The following is a 22,383-nucleotide window of genomic DNA, read 5'->3' as shown; positions in this document are numbered from 1 at the left end:
TGTAGCACAGTGGTAGGAGTGCTGGATTAGGATGTGGTCTAAATCTCCACTTGGCCATGATGCTCACTGGGTGACCTTGGGCTAGTCACCAATTCTCAGCCTAACTGACCTCATAAGGTGGTTGTGAGGATAACATGGAAAGGGAGAGGAGAACCATCAACTCCCCGCAGGAAAGGTGGGATATCTATGTAACAATAATGAAATGAAAATAGTGTTGGTGAGGAGGCTGCCTTAGCCAAATGCCATGTTTGTTGTGGTCCAGTACTAGCTTGTTAGGGACGTGGGTGGAGCTGTGGTCTAAAGCACAGAGCCTAGGGCTTGCCGATCAGAAGGTCAGTGGTTCGAATCCCCACGATGGGGTGAGCTCCCATTTCTCGGTCCCAGCTCCTGCCCAACTAGCAATTCGAAAGCATGTCAAAGTGCAAGTAGATAAATACTCCAGCGGGAAGGGTAAACGGCATTTCCGTGCGCTGCTCTGGTTTGCCAGAAGTGGCTTAGTCATGCTGGCCACATGACCTGGAAGCTGTACGCCGGCTCCCTCGGCCTATAGAACGAGATGAGCGCCACAACCCCAGAGTCAGTCACGACTGGACCTAATGGTCAGGGGTACCTTTACCTTTACCTTTACTAGCTTGTTGTACATTGGCATAACAGTTCTACAAAAGCGCTGCATCAGTTTACAGATTCAGGCTGTACCATGGTACCTTCAGGTTAAGAACTTAATTCGTTCCGGAGGTCTGTTCTTAACCTGAAACTGTTCTTAACCTGAAGCACCACTTTAGCTAATGGGGCTTCCTGCTGCTTCTGCGCCGCCGGAGCATGATTTCTGTTCTCATCTTGAAGCAAAGTTCTTAACCTGAGGTAATATTTCTGGGTTAGCAGAGTCTGTAACCTGAAGCATATGTAACCTGAAGTGTATGTAACCTGAGGTACCACTGTACGTTATAAACCAGGGGTGAGATTTCAACCTGAGGGCCACACTCCCTTCTGGAGAAGCTTCTGCAGGGGCCACATCTCACTGGTGGGCAGGGCCAGAAGCAAAAACGAATGGTGAAAGAAATAAAAATCTTACCTTTCTGCAATAGGCTGATATCTGCACACAATCTCACCACTCCTTACTCCATCTCGGCAAGCAAAATGCATTCTTTTAAAATAATTTTTTTATTGGAAATTTCAACACAATTCAAAAATACAGCATCCACATTATTATTATTTCCCCCCTCTATTTCCCCCCCTCCTCCCTAAACAAAAAACCCCAACCTCCCACCCCCGGACTTCCCTCAACTCCTTTCTCTGGTTTCTCAACACATATTTCTATCTGCATGTGTCAGGGAACTGTCATCGGAAAGAGAGTTGGTGCAGAGGCTCCAGCAGACTCGGAGAGATTCTGCAGCGGAGGAGGGAACCAGCAGGGGGAGAGCAGAAGCTCCGGCAAAAGGGGAGTCGGAGGAGGGAGGGCTCTGGGATACTTCTAGTGAGAATAGTGCAGAGGTAACAAGACCCCCGTTGGCAACTCCCACCCTTCGCCGGAAGCTGTCACGTAGAGAGTCACGAAGGCGCATGTCCGTGAAACAACTTCTATGTTGGCGTAAATTTCGTAGACGCCCACTGTCAGATTCTACCAGCGACTAACGGAGTCATGCCTTGGGAGGCTCCGTTAGTGCCTCGGTTTGGCTGAACTGCCAAACACCAGAGGGATCAAGCTTTTACGCACAAGCAGCTCATTATCCCATCACAGCAATCTGACAGTCTTTGTAAGCTGCTTGTGCAAGCAGAGGGCATCATGAGCGAACCAGCCGGAACCGCAGGAGCTGGAGCGGGCGCAGGTCCAAGCCTGGAGGAAAGGTACAGAGCGATGGAGGTCCAGCTCGCGCTGCAAACGGCGAGGCTTGAGGAGAGGAGGGCTCAAGATGCGGATAAGGGGAAAACCGCCCCATTTGCCAGAAAGGTGCCTGGATTGGTGCAGAGATTTGGGGGGGATCCCAGGAACTATCAAGCCTTTAGAACGGAGATGCAATATGCTCTCAATCTACTGTTTGATGACTTCACCGATGAGAACTCTAGAGTGGCGTACGTAATTAGCCATCTAGAGGGAGGGGCGAGGGACTGGGTTCGACCCCTGATGGCAGCCAATAATGATATCTTAAAGGACACGAGGAAGTTTTTTCGCGCCATGGACTTGATGTTTTCCAGCGAGATTGAGCAGGGGGTGGTGCGGAGGCAGTTGATGGGGTGCAAACAGGGGAGCCGATCTGTACGTGAGTACTGGACTGAGTTCACTATGCTTATTCATAGACTGGGGTGGGATCTAGCAAGTGAACCTATTCAAATGTTATTTGAAGAAGGGCTCTCTCCGACCGTGAAAGATGAACTTTCCCGGGCGCCCAGGGCGGAGTCTATGGACCAGCTGACTAAATCTGCACTGTCCATAGGAGCGCGCCTAGAAGCAAGAGCTTTGGAAAAGCGGGAAGGAAAGGGGGAACGTTGGAAGGACTTCCGCATTCCAGAGATTCCGGAGCAGTCTTTCCCGCCCGCAGAGCCGATGGAACTGGGAACAGCGCGCGCGCGCGCAGTTTCAAACACCAGTGAAGGGCGGAAGAAGGAGGGAAAGAGTGCCAAGAGATGTTATCTCTGCCAACAGCCAGGGCACTTTGCCAGAGTTTGTCCGCAAAGGAAGGAATGGCAGGGCATGGCGGGAACTGTTGGGGGAAAGGAGGAAGGAGAAATAGAGGAGCAAGTAAAAGCCAACGCCTAGTTGCCAACATCAGGGCACAGCAGCCAGGCCAGGGAGTAGTGAATGTGCCCACGCCGGAACCTCCAAGACCAGCGCTTGTGATAGAGGTGTTGCTGGAACTGCCAAACGGACACCCACTAAAGATAAAAGCGCTATTGGATTCAGGCAGCTCCTGTAATTTCATGAGTAAGGAGTTTGCTGCTGAACACCAGATACAAACTCTCCCATTAAGTAAGCCTTTGCAAGTAACCACGATTGATGGGAGGGAACTGTTGGGGGGAGAAGTGAGCCAACAGACTGTGCCAATGATTATGAGGGTGGCAAGACACACAGAACTGATAGCGTTTAATGTAGCCACCTTGGGAGGAGCTCCCATCATTCTGGGAATGAGCTGGCTGGCACTACACGATCCGCTAGTAGGCTGGCATCAGAGGGTTGTTTCCTTTGGTTCAGCACATTGCCTAGAACACTGCAAGGAGGGAGAGGGTCAGGCAGGGGCCAGAGCCACTCTAGCAGGGATGGAAGTGACTGACAAGGGGAAGGTGCCACCACAATACGCTGATTTGGTTGACGTCTTCAGTGAAAAGGAAGCAGATAAACTGCCCCCGCACAGACCCTTTGACTGTCAAATCACCTTACTCCCAGGAGCACAATTGCCAGTGGGCAAGCTGTATGCCATGTCAGACCGTGAGATGCAGGAGTTAAGGGAGTTCATTGACAAGAACCTCAAGCGAGGTTTCATCAGAGAGTCACGAGCGGTGGGGGGCAGCCCAGTGTTCTTTGTGGACAAAAAAAACACGGGCAAACCCAGGCTTGTGTGTGATTTCAGGGCCCTAAATGCTGTGTCAGAACCAGTGACTTTCCCTATGCCCAGAATTGATGACATTCTGACACGGGTGAGAAAAGGGAAGATTTTTACCAAGCTGGACCTTAGGGGGGCATATAACTTGATACGTGTGAGGAAGGGGGATGAGTGGAAAACCACTATGTTCACCCCCTTGGGGGCGTTTGAGTACCTAGTTATGCCTTTTGGATTACAAGCGGGCTCCGCCTGCTTTCAATCATTTATGAATCACGTCCTGGGGCCATTGCTCTACAAGAACTGCGTGGCGTTCTTAGATGACGTCCTGGTGTACTCAGAGAATGAGGAGCAGCATGTGCGAGATGTTAGAGAAGTACTGAGCAAACTGCGAGAAAATCGGCTGTGGGTGAAACTGGAGAAATGCCAGTTTCATAGCAGGGAGGTGGAATTCCTGGGGTACCGGTTGTCTGACAAGGGGTTGGCTATGGATCCCGGCAAGGTTCAAGCGGTACTGGAATGGAAAACACCAAAGACCAAGAAGGACGTGCAAAGGTTCCTGGGCTTCGGAAACTTCTATAGGAAGTTCATCAAGAACTTTGCCCATTTAACAGCGCCCATCACGGATTGTCTTAGCAGCAAGAAAAAATTTGCTTGGACGGAAGAAGCGCAAGGGGCATTCGAACGCTTAAAGGCAGCGTTTGCGTCGGAGGAGCAACTTTTGCACGTGGATCTACGGCAACCAATGCGAGTGGAGACGGACGCGTCAGACCGAGCGGTAGGGGCCGTGCTTCTCCAGCCGGGGAAAGATGCGTCTGAATGGAGACCGTGTGCATTCTTCTCGCGGAAGTTGAACAAATCCGAGAGGAACTACACAGTATACGACCGAGAACTGCTCGCCATTCATGAAGCATTCCGGAGATGGCGGCACTTGCTGATTGGGGCGCAGCACAAGGTTCAAGTCCGGACTGACCACAAAAATCTGGAGTACTGGAGAACAGCCCGAGTGCTGAACCAGAGACAAGTGAGATGGGCCCAGGAGTTCTCCAAATTCAATTTTGAGATTCGTTACGTGCCAGGGTCCGAGAACGTAAGGGCGGACGCTCTTTCCAGAAAGCCTGAGTACTTAGAGGGGGAGGGGGCGCCGGAAGCAAGGCACGTAATCCCTGAAGACCGCTGGGTGTGTGGGGCGGCTTTGGTGGGGCAGAAAGAACTGTTAGAGGGTACGGAGAACGACGAATACGCCCAAGAGAAACTCAGAGAACTCAGGAGGACAGCGGAGAACACAGGGGGGTTTGAAGAAAAGAGTGGGGCGTTGTATTACAAAGGGGCACTGTACATACCCGATGGGGAACTGAGGGGCAGAGTACTCAAGCAGTTGCATGATAGCCCCACAGCGGGGCATTTTGGACAGCACAAAACCATGTGGTTGGTTACCAGGGAATTTTGGTGGCCCAAGGTGAGGGAGGATGTATGGGAATATGTCAGGGGTTGCGACAGGTGCCAGCGAGCGAAAGGGGAGAGGGTGGCGCCAGCGGGGCTCTTACAACCCTTACCCACACCAGAAAGGCCATGGGAGGCAGTCTCCATAGATTTCATGACGGACCTGCCAAAATCCAAGGGCAAAACGGCGGTCATGGTAGTGGTAGATCTATTAACTAAGATGTGTCATTTTATAGCCTGTTCTCATGCGGTCACAGCGGAGGAAACCGCCAAGTTGTTCGTAGAGCATATTTTCCGGTTGCATGGCGCCCCCTTGAGGGTGGTCAGCGACAGAGGGAAACAGTTTACTTCCAGGTTCTGGAGGAAACTTATGAGCTTACTACACGTGGAAATCAATTTCTCCACTGCCCGGCACCCGGAAACAAATGGGCAAGCGGAAAGGGCAAACGGGATTTTACAACAATACCTGAGGTGTTATGTAAAGGACCGAGAAAATGATTGGGTAGATAAGTTACCTCTGGCAGAATTTGCCTACAACAACGCTGAGAACGTGTCCACAGGGCTGAGTCCCTTTCTGGCAAATTATGGGTGTCATCCCAGGGCATTTCCAGGGGAAGGAGGGGAGAGGTGGAGTGTGCCGGCGGCGGAACATTTTGTTGAAGAGATGGAAGCCATCCACCGTCAGCTACAACTTAACTTAGAGAGAGCCAAGGAAGAATATAAAAAGCAAGCAGACAAAAATAGGAGGGAAGGTGAAACTATAAGGGTGGGAGACCGGGTGTGGCTATCCACCCAGGGACTACCTTTCAAGGGGGGTTGTAAGAAACTGAAACCCAAAAGATTGGGACCCTTTGAGGTCATACAGCAGGTGAACCCAGTAGCATTCAAACTCAGACTGCCCAGTCACATGAAATTGCACCCAGTATTTCACAGGTCATTACTGTCGCCGTACCGAGAGGGACGTGAATGGGGGGGGGGAGCGTGAGAGAGAGGTCTCCCGAACGCCCGTGATAGAAGAGAGAGAACGCGACATGAACGTGGCAGGAATCATTGATTCCAGGTGGAAGGGGGATCAGGTGGAATATCTGGTAGAATGGGAGGGGGAAATAGAGTCGGAAAACACTTGGGTACCCGCTGAGGTAGTCAATGACGAGGTTCTAATAGAAACATTTCATCGGCGTTTCCCCAAAAAACCGCAACCCGTGGCACGATTTAGAAGGGAACACTTTGGGACCACTGATGAGGAAGGAGAGTTTGGAGGGTTCCCAGAGTCAGGGGTGGGTGAGGAAGCCGACTCCGACGAAGAAGAGGAAGACGGGGAGAGAGACGGTACGCCATGGTTAGAAGTGTTTGAATCCTCGGACGATGAGGAGAGTTCCTTTAGGGGCTTTCCGCCCTCACCGCCAGTGGGAGAGGACGCGGGGGGTGAAGGGGGCCCTGAGGGGGAGGTGGATGTCAGGGAACTGTCATCGGAAAGAGAGTTGGTGCAGAGGCTCCAGCAGACTCGGAGAGATTCTGCAGCGGAGGAGGGAACCAGCAGGGGGAGAGCAGAAGCTCCGGCAAAAGGGGAGTCGGAGGAGGGAGGGCTCTGGGATACTTCTAGTGAGAATAGTGCAGAGGTAACAAGACCCCCGTTGGCAACTCCCACCCTTCGCCGGAAGCTGTCACGTAGAGAGTCACGAAGGCGCATGTCCGTGAAACAACTTCTATGTTGGCGTAAATTTCGTAGACGCCCACTGTCAGATTCTACCAGCGACTAACGGAGTCATGCCTTGGGAGGCTCCGTTAGTGCCTCGGTTTGGCTGAACTGCCAAACACCAGAGGGATCAAGCTTTTACGCACAAGCAGCTCATTATCCCATCACAGCATGTTATAAAATTGTAAAGATCCTCAAGTTGTCTATTACAATAAACAGTTTGTGTGCTGGTCCCAGGGGGGATGAGGTATTATTACCGTAGGCCAAGATCAACAGGGAGCCGGGCAGGTCAGCAGGAACGGAGGTAGGGCAGAAGCAGGAGTCCAGGTGGGGAAGCAGGAACACTGGTAAGGCAGAAGCAGGAATCCAGGCGGGGAAGCAGGTACACTGGTAAGGCAGAAGCAGGAATCCAGGCGGGGAAACAGGAACACTGGTAAGGCAGAAGCAGGAATCCAGGCGAGGAATAGGCACACTGGGAGTGCCAAACAAGGACTGGGTAAAGCAGATACTTCACAACGACGTTGCTCCCGCAACCTGAGACCGGGCTGCCTGACCTTTATCTTCTTCTAAGGCCGGGGGCGGTCCCGGCCCCCAGAAGCCCCGCCTCTCTTGGCCTTAAGGCGAGCACTCCTCCTGGGAGACACCAGTTCCCTTCGCCTCTCTGCCCTAAGCCTCTGCAGATCAGGAGAGGCCGAAGGGTTACTGGGTCCTGGAGGAGGCTCACCTGTAGCCACTGAGTCTTCCAGCACCTCTGGGGCCTGAATGATTTCACCTGGTGCCTGCTCTTGAGTTTCCTCAGCAACTAGGCCTTGCCCCAGTTCAGCCGGCCCTGGAGGCGGGGACTCCTGTGCCGGCTGGGGTTCCTCCAGATCGCTCTCAGACTCGGAATCCCAGGCCATCACACCATCCCCCCTCCCAGGCCCCCCCCTCACTTGAGGGCCCGGACCCGGCTTGCTGGGGTACGCTGCATGAAACTCCCGGATGCAGGCAGGTGCGTGGACGTTGACCGCTGGTTCCCAGGAGCGGTCCTCTGGCCCATACCCCTTCCAGTCAATGAGATACTGCAGCCTTCCCCTGCGGTATCGGGAGTCCAGAATGCGTTCCACCTCGTACTCTGGCTCTCCCTGCACCAAAACTGGCTGCGGTCGGGGACGGTCTGGGTGGAACTCGTCGGGTGGGGCCACCGGACTCAGAAGGGACCTGTGGAATACCGGGTGAACCTTCAGGTTTGCTGGCAACTGGAGACGGAATGCCACAGGCGAGACCTGGTCCACAATAGGGAACGGGCCGGTGAACCGGGCGTCCAGCTTCCGCGAAGGTCGAGAAGGGTGGAGGTGGCGAGTGGAAAGCCATACCAAGTCACCGACGTGAAGTTCCGGCCCCACCTGGCGGTGGCGGTCGGCCTGGACCTTGTACGCCTCCTTGGCCTGGCGCAGCTGCTCCATCAACAGCTGTTGCTGGGACTGGAGCTCCTGAAGCCACTCTGTCACCGCAGGGACCGCAGATGCCGGCAGCACATCCGGAAACAACCGTGGGTGAAGCCCATAACTGGCTTGGAACGGGGTCTGCTGGGTGGACGCATTCACCGCGTTGTTATAAGCGAACTCCGCCAATGCTAGGTGGTCGACCCAGTCGTCCTGCTGGTAGCTGCAGTAACACCGGAGGTACTGTTCCAGTACCGCGTTCGCCCGTTCTGTCTGGCCATCAGTCTGTGGGTGGTAAGCAGATGAGAGACAGACCTCTGTTCCGAGGGCCTGGTGCAAAGCACGCCAAAACCGGGACGTGAACTGAACGCCGCGGTCGGATACTACCCGCTCAGGTAGGCCATGCAGGCGGAAGACATGCTGAAGGTACAGCTGCGCGGTTTCCTTAGCTGAGGGTATGGATGGGCAGGGGGCACAGTGCACCATCTTCGTGAAGTGGTCGGAGAAAACTAGAAGGCAGGTGCAGCCACGAGACGGGGGTAACTCCACTACAAAGTCTAGAGAAACTGTGTGCCAAGGACGTGGTGGAACCGGCAACGGCTGAAGAAGGCCGGGGGGTCGCCCGGTAGGCCCCTTGGCCCGCCTGCAGACGTCACAACCAGCGACGTAGCGAGCCACGTCAGCCTTCAAGCGGGGCCACCAAAACTCACGGCTTACCAGATGGGTGGTCCGATACCGCCCAAAGTGCCCCGCCGCTGGAGCGTCATGGGTCATCCGGAGAACCTCAGCCCGCAGCGGCCCTGGTGGGATGTACAGGCGCCCGTGGTGCAGCAGAAGACCCTGATGCGAAACCAGCCCTGGATACTGAGGGCATGATCCTTCGGCCAGTTCCCGGAGTCGTTCCTGGGCCCAAGCGTCGACCCGTTGCTGTTCCCGCACCCGAGCCTGCAGTGGCTCAACCTCCTGGGTGGCCAGGAATGCAGCTGGTGGTAGGATCGTGGTGGGTGCTGCTTGCTGAACCGTGTCTGCGTTGTCTTCAGGTTTCCGGGACAGGGCATCCGCCTTCTGGTTTTGGGAGCTAGGGATGTAGCGGATCCGGAACTGGAACCGGGAAAAGAACAACGCCCACCGGATCTGCCTTTGGTTCAGCTTGCGGGTGGTCTGGAGGTATTCCAGGTTCCGGTGGTCGGTTCTCACCTCCACCGGGTGTCTTGCTCCTTCAAGATGGTGGCGCCAAACCTCAAAGGCCACCTTGATGGCCAGCAGTTCCCGCTCCCACACGGTATAGTTACGCTCCGCTGGAAGGAGCTGGCGGGAATAGAAGGCGCAGGGTAAGAGTGGCGCTTCCGGTTCGTGCTGCTGAGACAAGACGGCACCGAGAGCCGTACTGGAGGCGTCAGTCTCTACCACAAAGGGTCGAGAAGGATCCGGATGCTGCAAGATTGGCGCTCTCTGGAAACAGGCCTTCAACCCTTGAAATGCCTCCTCCGCCTCCTTGTCCCAGGAAAACGGCGTCTTGGGGCGCAGAAGCCGGGTCAACGGGGTGGTGCGGTGAGCATAATCCGCAATGAAGGTCCGGTAATAGTTGGCGAACCCCAGGAAACGCTGTAGGTCCTTGCGGTTCCGAGGTGCCGCCCATTCTCGAACCGCTGCCACCTTCCCAGGATCCATCTGCACCCCACCTGGTGAGAGTCGATGACCCAGGAAGTCCACTGACTGCTGATGGAACTCGCACTTGCTGAGCTTTGCATACAGACGATGCTCGCGCAAGCGCTGCAGCACGGTCCGGACATGGCCCTCGTGGCACGCCGGGTCACGAGAGTAAACCAGAATGTCATCCAAGTACACCACCACGTACTTGTCTAGCAAGTCCTGAAATACGTGGTTGATGTACCGTTGAAACACAGCAGGCGCGTTGCACAAACCAAAGGGCATAACCAGGTATTCAAACTGTCCGTACCGGGTCCCGAATGCTGTCTTCCACTCATCCCCGGCGCGGATCCGAATCAAATTGTAGGCTCCCCGGAGGTCTAGCTTGGTGAACACCTGCGCCCCTTGCACCCGCTCCAGTAACTCCGAAATAAGGGGCAAGGGGTACCGGTCCGGGATGGTAATCTTGTTCAGGGCCCGGTAATCATGGCAAAGGCGGAGCTCCCCACATTTCTTTTTAACAAAGAGCACTGGCGCAGCAGTGGGCGAGGTAGAAGGTCTAATGAACCCTCGCTCCAGGTTCTTGCGCAAGAAGTCCTGCAAAGCCTCGCGCTCTGGCTCTGTTAACGAGTATAAGCGACTCACCGGTAGAGGCGCTCCGGGCTGGAGGTCTATGCCGCAGTCAAAGGACCGATGCGGCGGCAGCTGGTCTGCCCCCCGTTCCTCGAACACGTCGTGATAGTCCCGGTACTCCGCGGGGAGCGTTGCAGCAGCCTCCTCAGTGGGCGCAGCTGCTAGCATCTCAGTCTCAGTAGACGAACTGGGGTCTGGGAAGTGTACAGTCCGTTTGACCCAATCAATCTGCACATTGTGATCCTCTAGCCAGTCCATCCCAAGCACCAAGGGGAACCGGGGCATGGAGGCAATATCCAGAGTTCACATCTCACGGTGCTGCTGGAGGCACAGGACCAGGGGCTGGGTCTCTCGAGTGACGGCGCCCGAACGCAGTGGCCGTCCGTCGATTGCCTCCACCTGTACCGGTTCTGGCTTGTTCCGAAGTGGCACCCGATGCTGGGCAGCAAAAGCAGCGTCCATATAAGAGCGGGTTGCCCCTGAATCCACCAGGGCATGGGTAAGAATCCATGGCCCTCCTGGAGGGTATAGATGTACCGGAACCATAAGGTGTTGTAATTCGATTGGTGCGGTCCCATTCTGTGCTGTTTGGGACCCCAGGGAGCCAGGGCCATCAGCTACTGGGGTTGGCGGTTTCTCAGGACAGGATCGTGCATAGTGTCCGCTTCCGCCACAATAGAGACATAGATTCCCCTCCCGACGCCGCGACTTCTCTGCGGGGGAGAGGCGTGGCCGCACTGCCCCAAGCTGCATGGGTTCCTCCAATGACTCAGCTGGGCCTGTGGGGCTACTGGTGGACCCCGGGGCCGAGAACTGGAGATGCCGGCGGCCCCGAGCCTGACGCCGGTCCTCTAGCCGATCGTCTATCTGTAGACTCCGCTGAATAAGAGCGTCTAGCGTGGTGGGGCGTTCCATTGTGGCCAGCTGGTCCAGTATCTCATCTGAAAGCCCCTCGAGATACTGGTCCCGAAGAGCAGAGTCGTTCCAGGTCAAGTCCTGTGCCAGCAGCCGGAATTCTGTGGTGTATGCGGCCACCTTGGACTTGCCCTGTCTCAACCGCCGAATCGCCCGGTTGGCTTGACTCCCCTTCAAAGGGTTGCCGAACGTGGCCTCCAACAGATTGCAAAACCCCCCGTAGTCTGCCAGCAAGGGGGAGTCTTGCCTGAGCAGCGGCAACGCCCACTTGGCCGCCTGGTCCTTTAACAAACTAATCAAAAAATGCACCTTGGTGCGGTCGTCGGGGAAGTTCCGGGCGCGCCCCTGAATATACAGCTTGGCCTGGGCAAGGAACATGGGAAAGCTGGCCGGAGCCCCATCAAACTTCTCAGGCAAGGCCACTGGGTACTTGCCAGAAGCCGGGGCGTCGGCCCCAGGAGCCGGTAGGGCGTCCAAACGCTGCTGTAGTGCCGCAACCACGTTACTGAGCTGCTGCACGGTGTGCGTCAAGGCCTGGTTCTCCTGGGCTATTGCCAACAATGTAGCCGCTTGGTCAGCCATAGCCTCTGAATCTTCCCGAACGCACCCCAACAAAGAGGGAGTGCGGGTGTGGCGGGAGCAAACTGTGCTGGTCCCAGGGGGGATGAGGTATTATTACCGTAGGCCAAGATCAACAGGGAGCCGGGCAGGTCAGCAGGAACGGAGGTAGGGCAGAAGCAGGAGTCCAGGTGGGGAAGCAGGAACACTGGTAAGGCAGAAGCAGGAATCCAGGCGGGGAAGCAGGTACACTGGTAAGGCAGAAGCAGGAATCCAGGCGGGGAAACAGGAACACTGGTAAGGCAGAAGCAGGAATCCAGGCGAGGAATAGGCACACTGGGAGTGCCAAACAAGGACTGGGTAAAGCAGATACTTCACAACGACGTTGCTCCCGCAACCTGAGACCGGGCTGCCTGACCTTTATCTTCTTCTAAGGCCGGGGGCGGTCCCGGCCCCCAGAAGCCCCGCCTCTCTTGGCCTTAAGGCGAGCACTCCTCCTGGGAGACACCAGTTCCCTTCGCCTCTCTGCCCTAAGCCTCTGCAGATCAGGAGAGGCCGAAGGGTTACTGGGTCCTGGAGGAGGCTCACCTGTAGCCACTGAGTCTTCCAGCACCTCTGGGGCCTGAATGATTTCACCTGGTGCCTGCTCTTGAGTTTCCTCAGCAACTAGGCCTTGCCCCAGTTCAGCCGGCCCTGGAGGCGGGGACTCCTGTGCCGGCTGGGGTTCCTCCAGATCGCTCTCAGACTCGGAATCCCAGGCCATCACAGTTTGTGAATGTTTATTCAAAACCTGCCAAAGAGTCCAGTTCATTTTGTTGCTTCTTCAAATATTTCATAAAAGGTTCCCATTCATCTTTGAAGTGACAGTTATCCTTATCACATAGTTTGTGTGTCAGTTTTGCCAATTCCGAATAATCCATCAGTTTTTCTTGCCACAGTTGTTTCGTCGGGATTTCCTCATTCTTCTGTCTGTGTGCTTTTAAGACTCTTGCCGCCGTTGTCGCATACATAAAGATATTTTTTAGTTTCTTTGGCAGGTCTTTCCCCACTATCCCTAATAAGAAAGCTTCAGGCTTTTTCACAAATGTTAAATGGAACATTTTCTTTAGTTCATTGTATATCATTTCCCAAAACATTTTGATTTTACTGCAGTCCCACCACACATGGTAAAAAATCCCAAGCAAAATGCATTATCAGTGTTCAGGGACACAGTCCAGCCAGGCAAAAACACTCAAAGAGGACACAAAGCAAGGCTTGGAGCAGCGTGGCAGGAGAGATAGATAGATAGATAGTTTATTACGGCCATAGGCCCATATTCAATACATCATACAGCAAAGCAGGTACAAAAAATAAAATTAATAAATTAAAATACGTTTAAATCAAGTACATCTCAAACCGTGAATTTCTAAATTCCATTAAAATAAGAACAATATAGCGCTTAAAATATCAGATTATCAATATAAATCAATATTATTTAGGCAAAATCAATAATCATAGAGTAATCCATTTTTCCTCTTATAAGCTAATATTGTTATCAGAAATCTGGCAACAGAAAGGGACCTACCTGGATCAGAATCTTGCAGTAAATGTATTAGCTGTGTTTCCAAGGAGTCACCCGAGATTTCCAATAATAAAGGGGACAAAAATCTGTTCCGAGAAACTGAATGTAGTGAACAACAGAATAGTATATGTTGTAAGGATTCTATAGATCTATTATCACATACACACACACCGCTGAGATCTGACCATTGGAAAATCTATTATTCAAGACATTGGAAGGAAAGACGTTAAATCTTGCCTTAATAAAGGCATATCTGTGGGCCGCTACAGACAAAGAAGTCAAATAAGATGGTATTTGCTGAGAGGGCACTATGCCAAGATTTAATGGTGAGCAAGTGCCACTACCCAAAATGGTGTTTTGTTGTAGGTCAATCTCCTCAAGTTTTTGAGTGAGGTTTTTTTTTGCTGTGGCTAGGTCCAGTTCCAATAATTCTGATGGAGACAATCCATAGGTCACTACTTTAGAATGGATCTCGTGGCAGGAGAAAAGGTATGGCCTTGGGAGCATCCTAAGGGCCACATAGAGAGGCTTGAAGGGCCACCTTCAGCACCTGGGCCCAAGTCTCCCTCCCCTGTTGTTAACTATTTCATCATAGTGTATTCAGAGCAATCCTTACCTGGCTCTGTTATGCTTTTGTGCTCCCATACTTATTGCTTTTTTTCCTTGCTCCCAAGAACCGAGAATACCTTTCAAGATGAAACTTAGAGACCTGGAAGTTCGGGAGAAGGAATCTGCTTCCTTCCAGTGTGAGGTGCCCGTTCCCAGCACAGAAACCACCTGGTTCAAAGAGGAGACAAAACTCCAGCAGAGCCAAAAGTACAACATTGAGGAAGAAGGCACGTATCGGAAGCTTACAGTCCAGAACGTTACCATGGATGACGATGCTGTCTATATATGCGAAATGAAAGAGGGAAGCAGAACCATTGCAGAATTAAGTGTCCAAGGTAAGTGGAAATGAAGCACATGAAATTTTTTTTCCCCTTAGGGTGCTTCTAAAGCAGGCATCCCAACCTGCAACCCTCCAGATGTTTTGGCCTACAATGGAATAAAATTTACGGCAAGTGTCACACTTAGAGAAAATTTGGAGAAGATGATGTATAGGTGGTACATCACACCAGCAAAATTAGGAAAAATGTACAAAACAGGAAATAAGGCCTGCTGGAAGTGTAAAATCAAAGAAGGCAATTTCTACCATATGTGGTGGACCTGCGAGGAAATGAAGAAATTTTGGGATTTGATTTATAATGAGTTAAAAAAATATTTAAATATACTTTCCCTAAAAGACCAGAGGCCTTTTTACTAGGAATAATTGGGGACGAAATTAAAAAAGAAGATAAGATTTTATTCCAATATTCGACAGCAGCGGCCAGAATACTAATTGCACAAAATTGGAAAAGTACAAATATACCAACGGTTAGGGATTGGCAAACAAGATTATTTGAATATGTTGAATTAGCAAAAATGACGCAAAAAATTAGAAACCAAAAAAATACAAAGTTTATTAGTGATTGGAATAAATTTATGGTATACATTGAAGGAAACTATAGAAATTTAAAAACTATAGCAGGTCTGTTATAAAACTTACGATGCGCAAACCACCAACAATTATTAGCTGCTGAAAATTGAAAATTTCCTTTCATCAGGAAGCCCGAAATCGAGAGGGAAGGAGGTCAACAGGGATGTAGAAGAAAGATCTAAATACCTAAATATATCAAGTTTTAAAGAATAAGATATAGAATTGTAACAGAGATTGATGTTTACTGGTGTTAGGTGTGGATATTTTTTCTTCTTGTTTTCCCTTTTTCTTTTTGAAATTGTTGTTTTGTCTTTTGTGTTCTTTTTTGGTTTTCTTTTTTCTCTTTCTTTGATGTTGTAACTGAAACTTAATAAAAAGAATTAAAAACAACAACAACAGATGTTTTGGCCTACAACTCCCATGATCCCTAGCTAACAGGACCAGTGGTCAGGGATGATGGGAATTGTAGTCCCAAAACATCTGGAGGACCAAAGGTTTGGGGGTGCCTGTTCTAAGGCAAGTTGTGAATCTGGCAGCACTCATTCGTGATTTGTATAAATTTGTATCCTGCCCAAAGGAGGATGGTCTACAAACCATCTAAGAACATTCATAGTAGAGAAAAGTTGGCAATGAGGAGTCAGAAATGTTTGTGAAGAAGGCCCATGTGGAAAAGCAACAGACCCTCCAAGTGTCCCTGTTTTCCAGGGACACCCCTGATTTAGAGAAGCTGCCCCAGTTTCTGATTTGATTCTGGAATGTCCCACTTTTCCTTAGGATGTCTCTATTTTCATTGGAGAAATGTTGGAAGGTATGAAGCATGCCTTACAAATACATTGCATCCTGCAGGTTGAAGACATGCAATAACATGTACCGTACATACATAATAAAACCCCAGGGAGCACTTCTGATAGGCAAATACACTTTTATTTATTTATTTATTTTACAAATTCATAAACAGCCTGCGGCCATCATAGTATATACACACACACTGCAAATCATGTGAATTCTGAAAACAATTAAAAATCATTTCTACAAATTCTAAAAACATTAAACCATTCCTACAGGTACAATTGTACAATTGAGATTTTTTAAAAATGACTTGGTCACACCTCAGGGAAAGCTTTCTCAAACCAAAACGTTTTGAGAGGGTGTGCCTTGCACCACAGAAACTGCAGTAGAGAAGAAGTCTCTCTGTGTGGTGGGTAACTCTTCCCCTGCCTTCCTCAGCTACAAGGTATGATATACATGTTTATCTCATTTCACACATGCTGAATCTTGCAGGAGAAGCTGCAGCTTGTAGAGAGGAAGTAGCAGCAGAGGAAGGGTTAATCTCCCGTCCCACTGACTTTTCTCCACTGAAATCACCCTCTCCCCAAGCACATTTGCCTGTTTCAAGTGCCCTTGAGGGCTGTAGCACACATGCCATGTAATGTTCTGCCTTCACATTGTATTTGGTCATGAAGTGCTAACCCCCTTTTCTAGTCTTCAATATATATTCCCCAGTTTTAAGATAGCTCTGAGCACTCTTGCACTCTCTGAATGAGCATAAAGCGTTCAGCTCAGATATTATTATTCTGTCTTATTTCAGTATGTCTTATTCCAGAATCTAAAGAATACAGTGGTGCCTCGCAAGACGAAATTAATTCGTTCTGCGAATTTTTTCGTCTAGCGAATTTTTCGTCTTGCGAAGCACGAAATCCCATAGGAATGCATTGAAAATCAATTAATGCGTTCCTATGGTCAAAAAAAGTCCAAACAAAGCCAAATTTGGTACAACAAGAGTTTATTAAGTGCTCTTTAAAGTCACACATACTGTAAAGAGCATTTCAAAATTCAAACCCAGATTTTTTTAAAAAAAACAGCAGAGTGGCTCAATGGTCACAGAAAATCATAAAAATGCAGAAAAAAACCACAAGCTTCCAGATTCTTGCAAACCCCTCCCCAACTGTTCCCCCAGCCACCCAGCACACAGAAATTCAAATCCAGATTTTTTTTAAAAAAACAGCAGAGTGCCCCAATGGTCACAAAAAATCATAAAAATGCAGGAAAAAACACACACAAGCTTCCAGATTCTTGCAAACCCCTCCCCAACACCAAGTCCTTGAATTCCAAACACCCCAACCCAAAATCCAACCCTCCCAAAAAAAGTTTTAAAAGCTTAACTTACCAAATGGCTGCAAAAGAAGTTTTGGAAAAGCTTCAAAAATCCCAAAGTCTTAAAAAACTTCAAAAAAGGCTACTATGTACACTGCGTTCTATGAGTTGCTCCTCGAAGTCAAGTCGCAACTGTATTAACGGTGTTAAGAGAAAGGAAACAAACTTGCAAGACGTTTTTGTCTTGCGAAGCAAGCCCATAGGGAAATTCGTCTTGTGAAGCAGCTAAAAAAACGGAAAACCCTTTCGTCTAGCGAGTTTTCCGTCTTGCGAGGCATTCGTCTTGCGGGGCACCACTGTAACCCCCAATTTTATTCCAAACTATTATCTTGTGGCATCCTGCCTTTCATAATTGTTTTGCTGCTGATAATTTATTCAAATCCGTTTCCCATGATTTATCTAACTGGCCCTTCATTTTAAGAGTGAATATTGGTTTCTGCTATCGTGCACTGCCATAACCGGTCTAGTGTTTGCAATCACATTTGACATTCCCTACGACGCGGGTGGTGCTGTGGTCTAAACCACAGAGCCTAGGGCTTGCCTATCAGAAGGTCAGTGGTTCGAATCCCCATGACGGGGTGAGCTCCCGTTGTTCAGTCCCAGCTCCTGCCAACCTAGCAGTTCGAAAGCACCTCAAAGTGCAAGTAGATAAATAGGTACCGCTCCGGCGGGAAGGCAAACGGCGTTTCCGTGCGCTGCTCTGGTTCACCAGAAGTGGCTTAGTCATGCTGGCCACATGACCCGGAAGCTGTCTGCAGACAAACGCCAGCTCCCTCAGCCTATAGAGTGAGATGAGCGCGCAACCCCAGAGTCGTCTGCGACTGGACCTAACGGTCAGGTTTACCTTAACCTTTGCGATCCCCACAGACACAACACTTTACAGAGAAATCTATTCTCACACATTCAGATAAGAGCCATCAAGAGCTATCAAGTGATGAATGCCCATGTCTGAATGAGCTTTTAGATGGAAACCTTACTGCTTTTTAGTGGTAGGCTGGGTTTGACAAAAATGGAAAACTGTGGTGACAAGGAGCTAGTGGTACAGAATTGGCAGAATTTAGCCCACAACTTTATGGATTACAGAAAGTAACTGGTTGCATAGGCTCTGGTTCGACTAGCTCCCTGCCATGCAGGGAGCGCTGACCCAGGATTCCAGCATAGGTCAGCCAAGGGTGAACACCTGGATAAGCAGAAAGCTGGGGACAGGCTATCTCCGCCACCCAAATGTCCCCCTGGACTCCGGCACGGGCACAACCCCCTCTCAGGGGTTGACCAAACCATCGAGTCCCTGGATTCCTTTAATGGAATACACTTCACATAGGGGTGGCGAGAGCATTCTCCCATCCCTGTGGCTTGAACCAGAGCCTATCTGCAACCTTTTTTTAAAAAAAATGATATTTATTAACAGTTTAAAGATTACAGAAGAAAGCAAAAGAATTAAACAAAACAATACCATACAATACAAAAACACACTACATAACAATTACACTAAAACATTGAATTAACATAACAAAACAACAGTTTAAAACACATCCAATAGTTTCAATATCTTATCTTTCATTCACTTGTTTCAACGACCTCCTCACACCTCCCTTTCTGTATTCCACTTCAATTAACTGTTTCAGCAATTCCTTTCCATCTTCTTCTGTCCTGTAATTTTTCTTAACATGTTCTAACCTAATTTTTTTCCTTTAATACATTAGTAATCTATTTGTACTTAGTTCCTTATAACATGTCTACTAAAGCCATGTAAGTTCATTCCAACATTTTTCTAACATTCATTAATTTTACAGTATTTCTGTAGATAGTCTTTAAACTTTTTCCAGTCTTCTTCCACCGACTCTTCTCCCTGGTCTCGGATTCTGCCAGTCATTTCCGCAAGTTCCATATAGTCCATCAACTTCATCTGCCATTCTTCCCGGGTGGGTAAATCTTGTGGCTTCCAAGCCTATCTGCAACCTTACAAGTTGTGATGATTTGCTACGTGGCAGGCGAAACCCAAATGGCAACAGCCAATCAGCCAAGTGGGGGAAATTCCCACACGAGGGCATAGCAAGGTCAAGCGCAACAAGCTCTAAAAGTAGGGAGAGGTGGGCGGGTGTTCCGAATGCACGCACCGAAAGAGGAAGCTCTGGGTCACTTGCATCGGCAAAACTAGCAGTGTGTTGTTCCACTATCTCTCCTTTCGCACCCTCAAGAGTCCATGTTGTCACATTGAGTGCTTCTCATGCCTCCTCCTCCTCTTTGAAATGTGAAAACTTCCACCATCCTACAGGCTGGGAGTGGCTAGCCAAATGTTTCCAGGCCTTGCACTTGGAGAGAAAATACGAAGCGGATGCTGTGGGGGCGTAGGAAGGGATTTATGGCTCTTCTATGTAACACTGTTGCACGAGCAGCTGAGCAGGACCATTAAAGCCAGTTCCTGAGGTACAAAGCTGGCCATTAGTGGAGCACTAGGAGGACAGCAGTGGTGAGCCTGGTAGCTCTTGGTTTGGCTTCTGCAGACAATGGGTGGAGAGTGCTCCAGTCTGGGGGCCAAAGGCAGCTCTAAATGGCCCTTGAGACTCTTTTGTATTTGTGCCTGAATTCGACTAGTTTTCTGCTGATATAATTGATTGCCAATACTTTGTTACGCCATGCTTCCAACGATAGATCTTTGGAGTTCTTCCAACATTTCACAATTGTTAACTCACTGCTAAGAAACAAACAAACAAACAAACAAACAAACAAACAAACAAACAGGATTTTGACATATTGGCCAGGTAGAAACACAGGCAGCTTCCCCTTCCATGCCCCTTGAAATTCTCAGACGTCCCTAGCTATGACTGCAGGTGGAGACTAACAAACACCTGTGTGTTGTTGCTCTGCCTTTTCTCAAATGATCTTTAGAGCACAGCACAGGGAGTGTTGATGAGGGTGTGTAAGGGAGTGGGGCCTAGTCTAGTTGCAAAGCCTTCTAGGATACCTGCTGCACCTTCTTAATAATAATAATAATTTATTATTTATACCCCACCCATCTGGCTGGGCTTCCCCAGCCACTCTGGGCGGCTTCCAACAAAATATTAAAATACTGTAATGCATCAAACATTAAAAGCTTCCCTAAAGAGGGCTGCCTTCAGATGTCTTCTAAAAGTCTGGTAGTTGTTGCTCTCTTCGACATCTGGTGGGAGGGCATTAAACAGGGTGGGTGCCACTACCGAGAAGGCCCTCTGCCTGGTTCCCTGTAACTTGGCTTCTCACAGTGAGGGAACTGCCAGAAGGCCCTTGGCGCTGGACCTCAGTGTCTGGGTAGAACGATGGAGGTGGAGACGCTCCTTCAGATAAACTGCATTTTGTACCTCCTGAATCTGTAGGGTGGGGTGCTTAGCTTTTGGCACTCCAGATGTTTCTGCATTACAGCCCCCATCATCTCAGACTGTTGGCTGTTCCCATGGGGGCCAGTGGGAGCTGGAGTCCAGCAGCACCTAGAGAGTTACAGATTCCCCGCTCCTGATCTTAGAAGGGGCACCCCCCTCTTTCATGAGATGTAGGCTCTTCTAAACAGAGACCTTCTTCCATCTTGTGCATGCAGTAGGGAACGCCACATCTTAGATCAGGGACGGAGAACTTGTGGCTTTCTAGATGTTGCTTGGTTGCAGCTCCCACCACCTCTGACTGTTGGATATTCAGACTTCCAATGGAAGTTGGAGCCCAGCAGCAACAGAAGGGCCACATGTTGGCTACCCTGGGTGCAAGATGCAGCTGAGGAAATGTCGGAAGGAAGAGAGGCAGGGGAACGTTGGACAGAAATGCACAATCTGTCCTGTAAGCCCCAAGTTAATGCCAATGGCTTGTTTGCTCCAGCCAAAGGTCAGGCAGGGTCTTCTAAAGCAATTTTTTGTAATGCTAGCCTTGATATTGATTGCACTATTTGCTGAGTATATTAAGAGCAGAGGGGTAATCCAGTGTACAGTTGCCTGCATAGTTTCTGTATCGCACCCAGCTTGCCTTAGCAAGCAACTGATAGGATGGTCGTTGCATTTCTACCCCCAGAGACTTCTTCGCAAACAAGAACAACATGGCCACTTTCGCAAGCAGCTGCTACCTCTCTCCGCTGTAACAGACGTGGAGTTGGCTGGCTGCTTTATTCACTGGCCTGTACGGCAAGAACGGAACAGCTCCTTCTTCCAGCTGTTGCTTACAGAGTTTGCTCAGTTCTGGAGTGAGAGACAACCGCAGTACACACCTTCATTAATTTGTTTCATTTTCACCCCTCCCTTCCTCTAAAGGAAGGTGGGGTAACTTTTCTGCATCAAGGGCCGCATTCTGATCTAGGCAGCCTTCCAGGGGCCACATACCAGTGGTGGGTGAGGTCAGAGGCAAAAGTGTGCAGAGGGACACATGTAAATTTAACTCTTGTACAGTAGGTTATTTTCTACACACAGAGAGAGATGTCTCTCCATGTCCTGCACCCTGACAAGCAAGAGGCATTGTTGTTGTTTAGTTGTTGTTGTGTCCGACTCTTTGTGACCCCCTGGACCAGAGCACGCCAGGCACTCCTGTCTTCCACTGCCTCCCGCAGTTTGGTCAAACTCATGCTGGTAGCTTCGAGAACACTGTCCCACCATCTCGTCCTCTGTCGTCCCCTTCTCCTTGTGCCCTCCATCTTCCCCAACATCAGGGTCTTTTCCAGGGAGTCTTCTCTTCTCATGAGGTGGCCAAAGTATTGGAGCCTCAGCTTCACGTTCTGTCCTTCCAGTGAGCACTCAGGGCTGATTTCCTTCAGAATGGAGAGGTTTGATCTTCTTGCAGTCCATGGGACTCTCAAGAGTCTCCTCCAACACCATAATTCAAAAGCATCCATTCTTCGGCGATCAGCCTTCTTTATGGTCCATTTAACGCAGGCGCGGCCAGGGATCTCCCTCTTTGCCGCTTCCAGCTGCTCCAGGACCAATGCCTAAGCCAATACCGCTCATCACCTGTAACCAATAAAGTTGTGGCCGTATTTAGCCCACTAACCTTAAATATCTGTGTCATGTGTCTTTATTTCCACTGGGGGGAGGAGCGAACTCACCATGCAATGGGCTAGCTTTACAACTGGGTGATTTGAGGGCAAATCAAACCTAAGCCAATCCTACATCCACTTACCTGGCGAGTAAGCCCCATTGAAATCAGTAGGACTTGCTTCTGAGTAGATGTGTAGAAAGTTTAAGAACTTGTAAAGAACTTGTAAAGCGGGTGGCGCTGTGGGTAAAAGCCTCAGCGCCTAGGGCTTGCCGATCGAAAGGTCGGCGGTTCGAATCCCCACAGCGGGGTGCGCT

General features: G+C 50.1%; 1 protein-coding gene across 30 annotated transcripts in view; it reads left to right on the top strand.

Moving 5' to 3' along the window:
• OBSCN (obscurin, cytoskeletal calmodulin and titin-interacting RhoGEF) overlaps positions 1-22,383 on the top strand; it is a 274,889-nt gene that overhangs the window by 22,627 nt on the left and 229,879 nt on the right. For all 30 annotated transcript variants that reach the window (XM_081931293.1, XM_081931304.1, XM_081931294.1 and 27 more), the window contains exon 3: positions 14,088-14,357. In XM_081931293.1, the coding sequence (XP_081787419.1) occupies positions 14,088-14,357 (270 nt within the window). The remainder of the gene's footprint in view (positions 1-14,087; positions 14,358-22,383) is intronic.

Source organism: Podarcis melisellensis (assembly GCF_964234715.1).
Source record: "Podarcis melisellensis genome assembly, chromosome: 12".
In the NCBI taxonomy this organism is placed as follows: Eukaryota; Metazoa; Chordata; class Lepidosauria; order Squamata; family Lacertidae; genus Podarcis; species Podarcis melisellensis.
The sequence above is the reverse complement of the archived record's forward strand: the minus strand, read 5'-3'. Positions and strand labels throughout refer to the sequence as shown.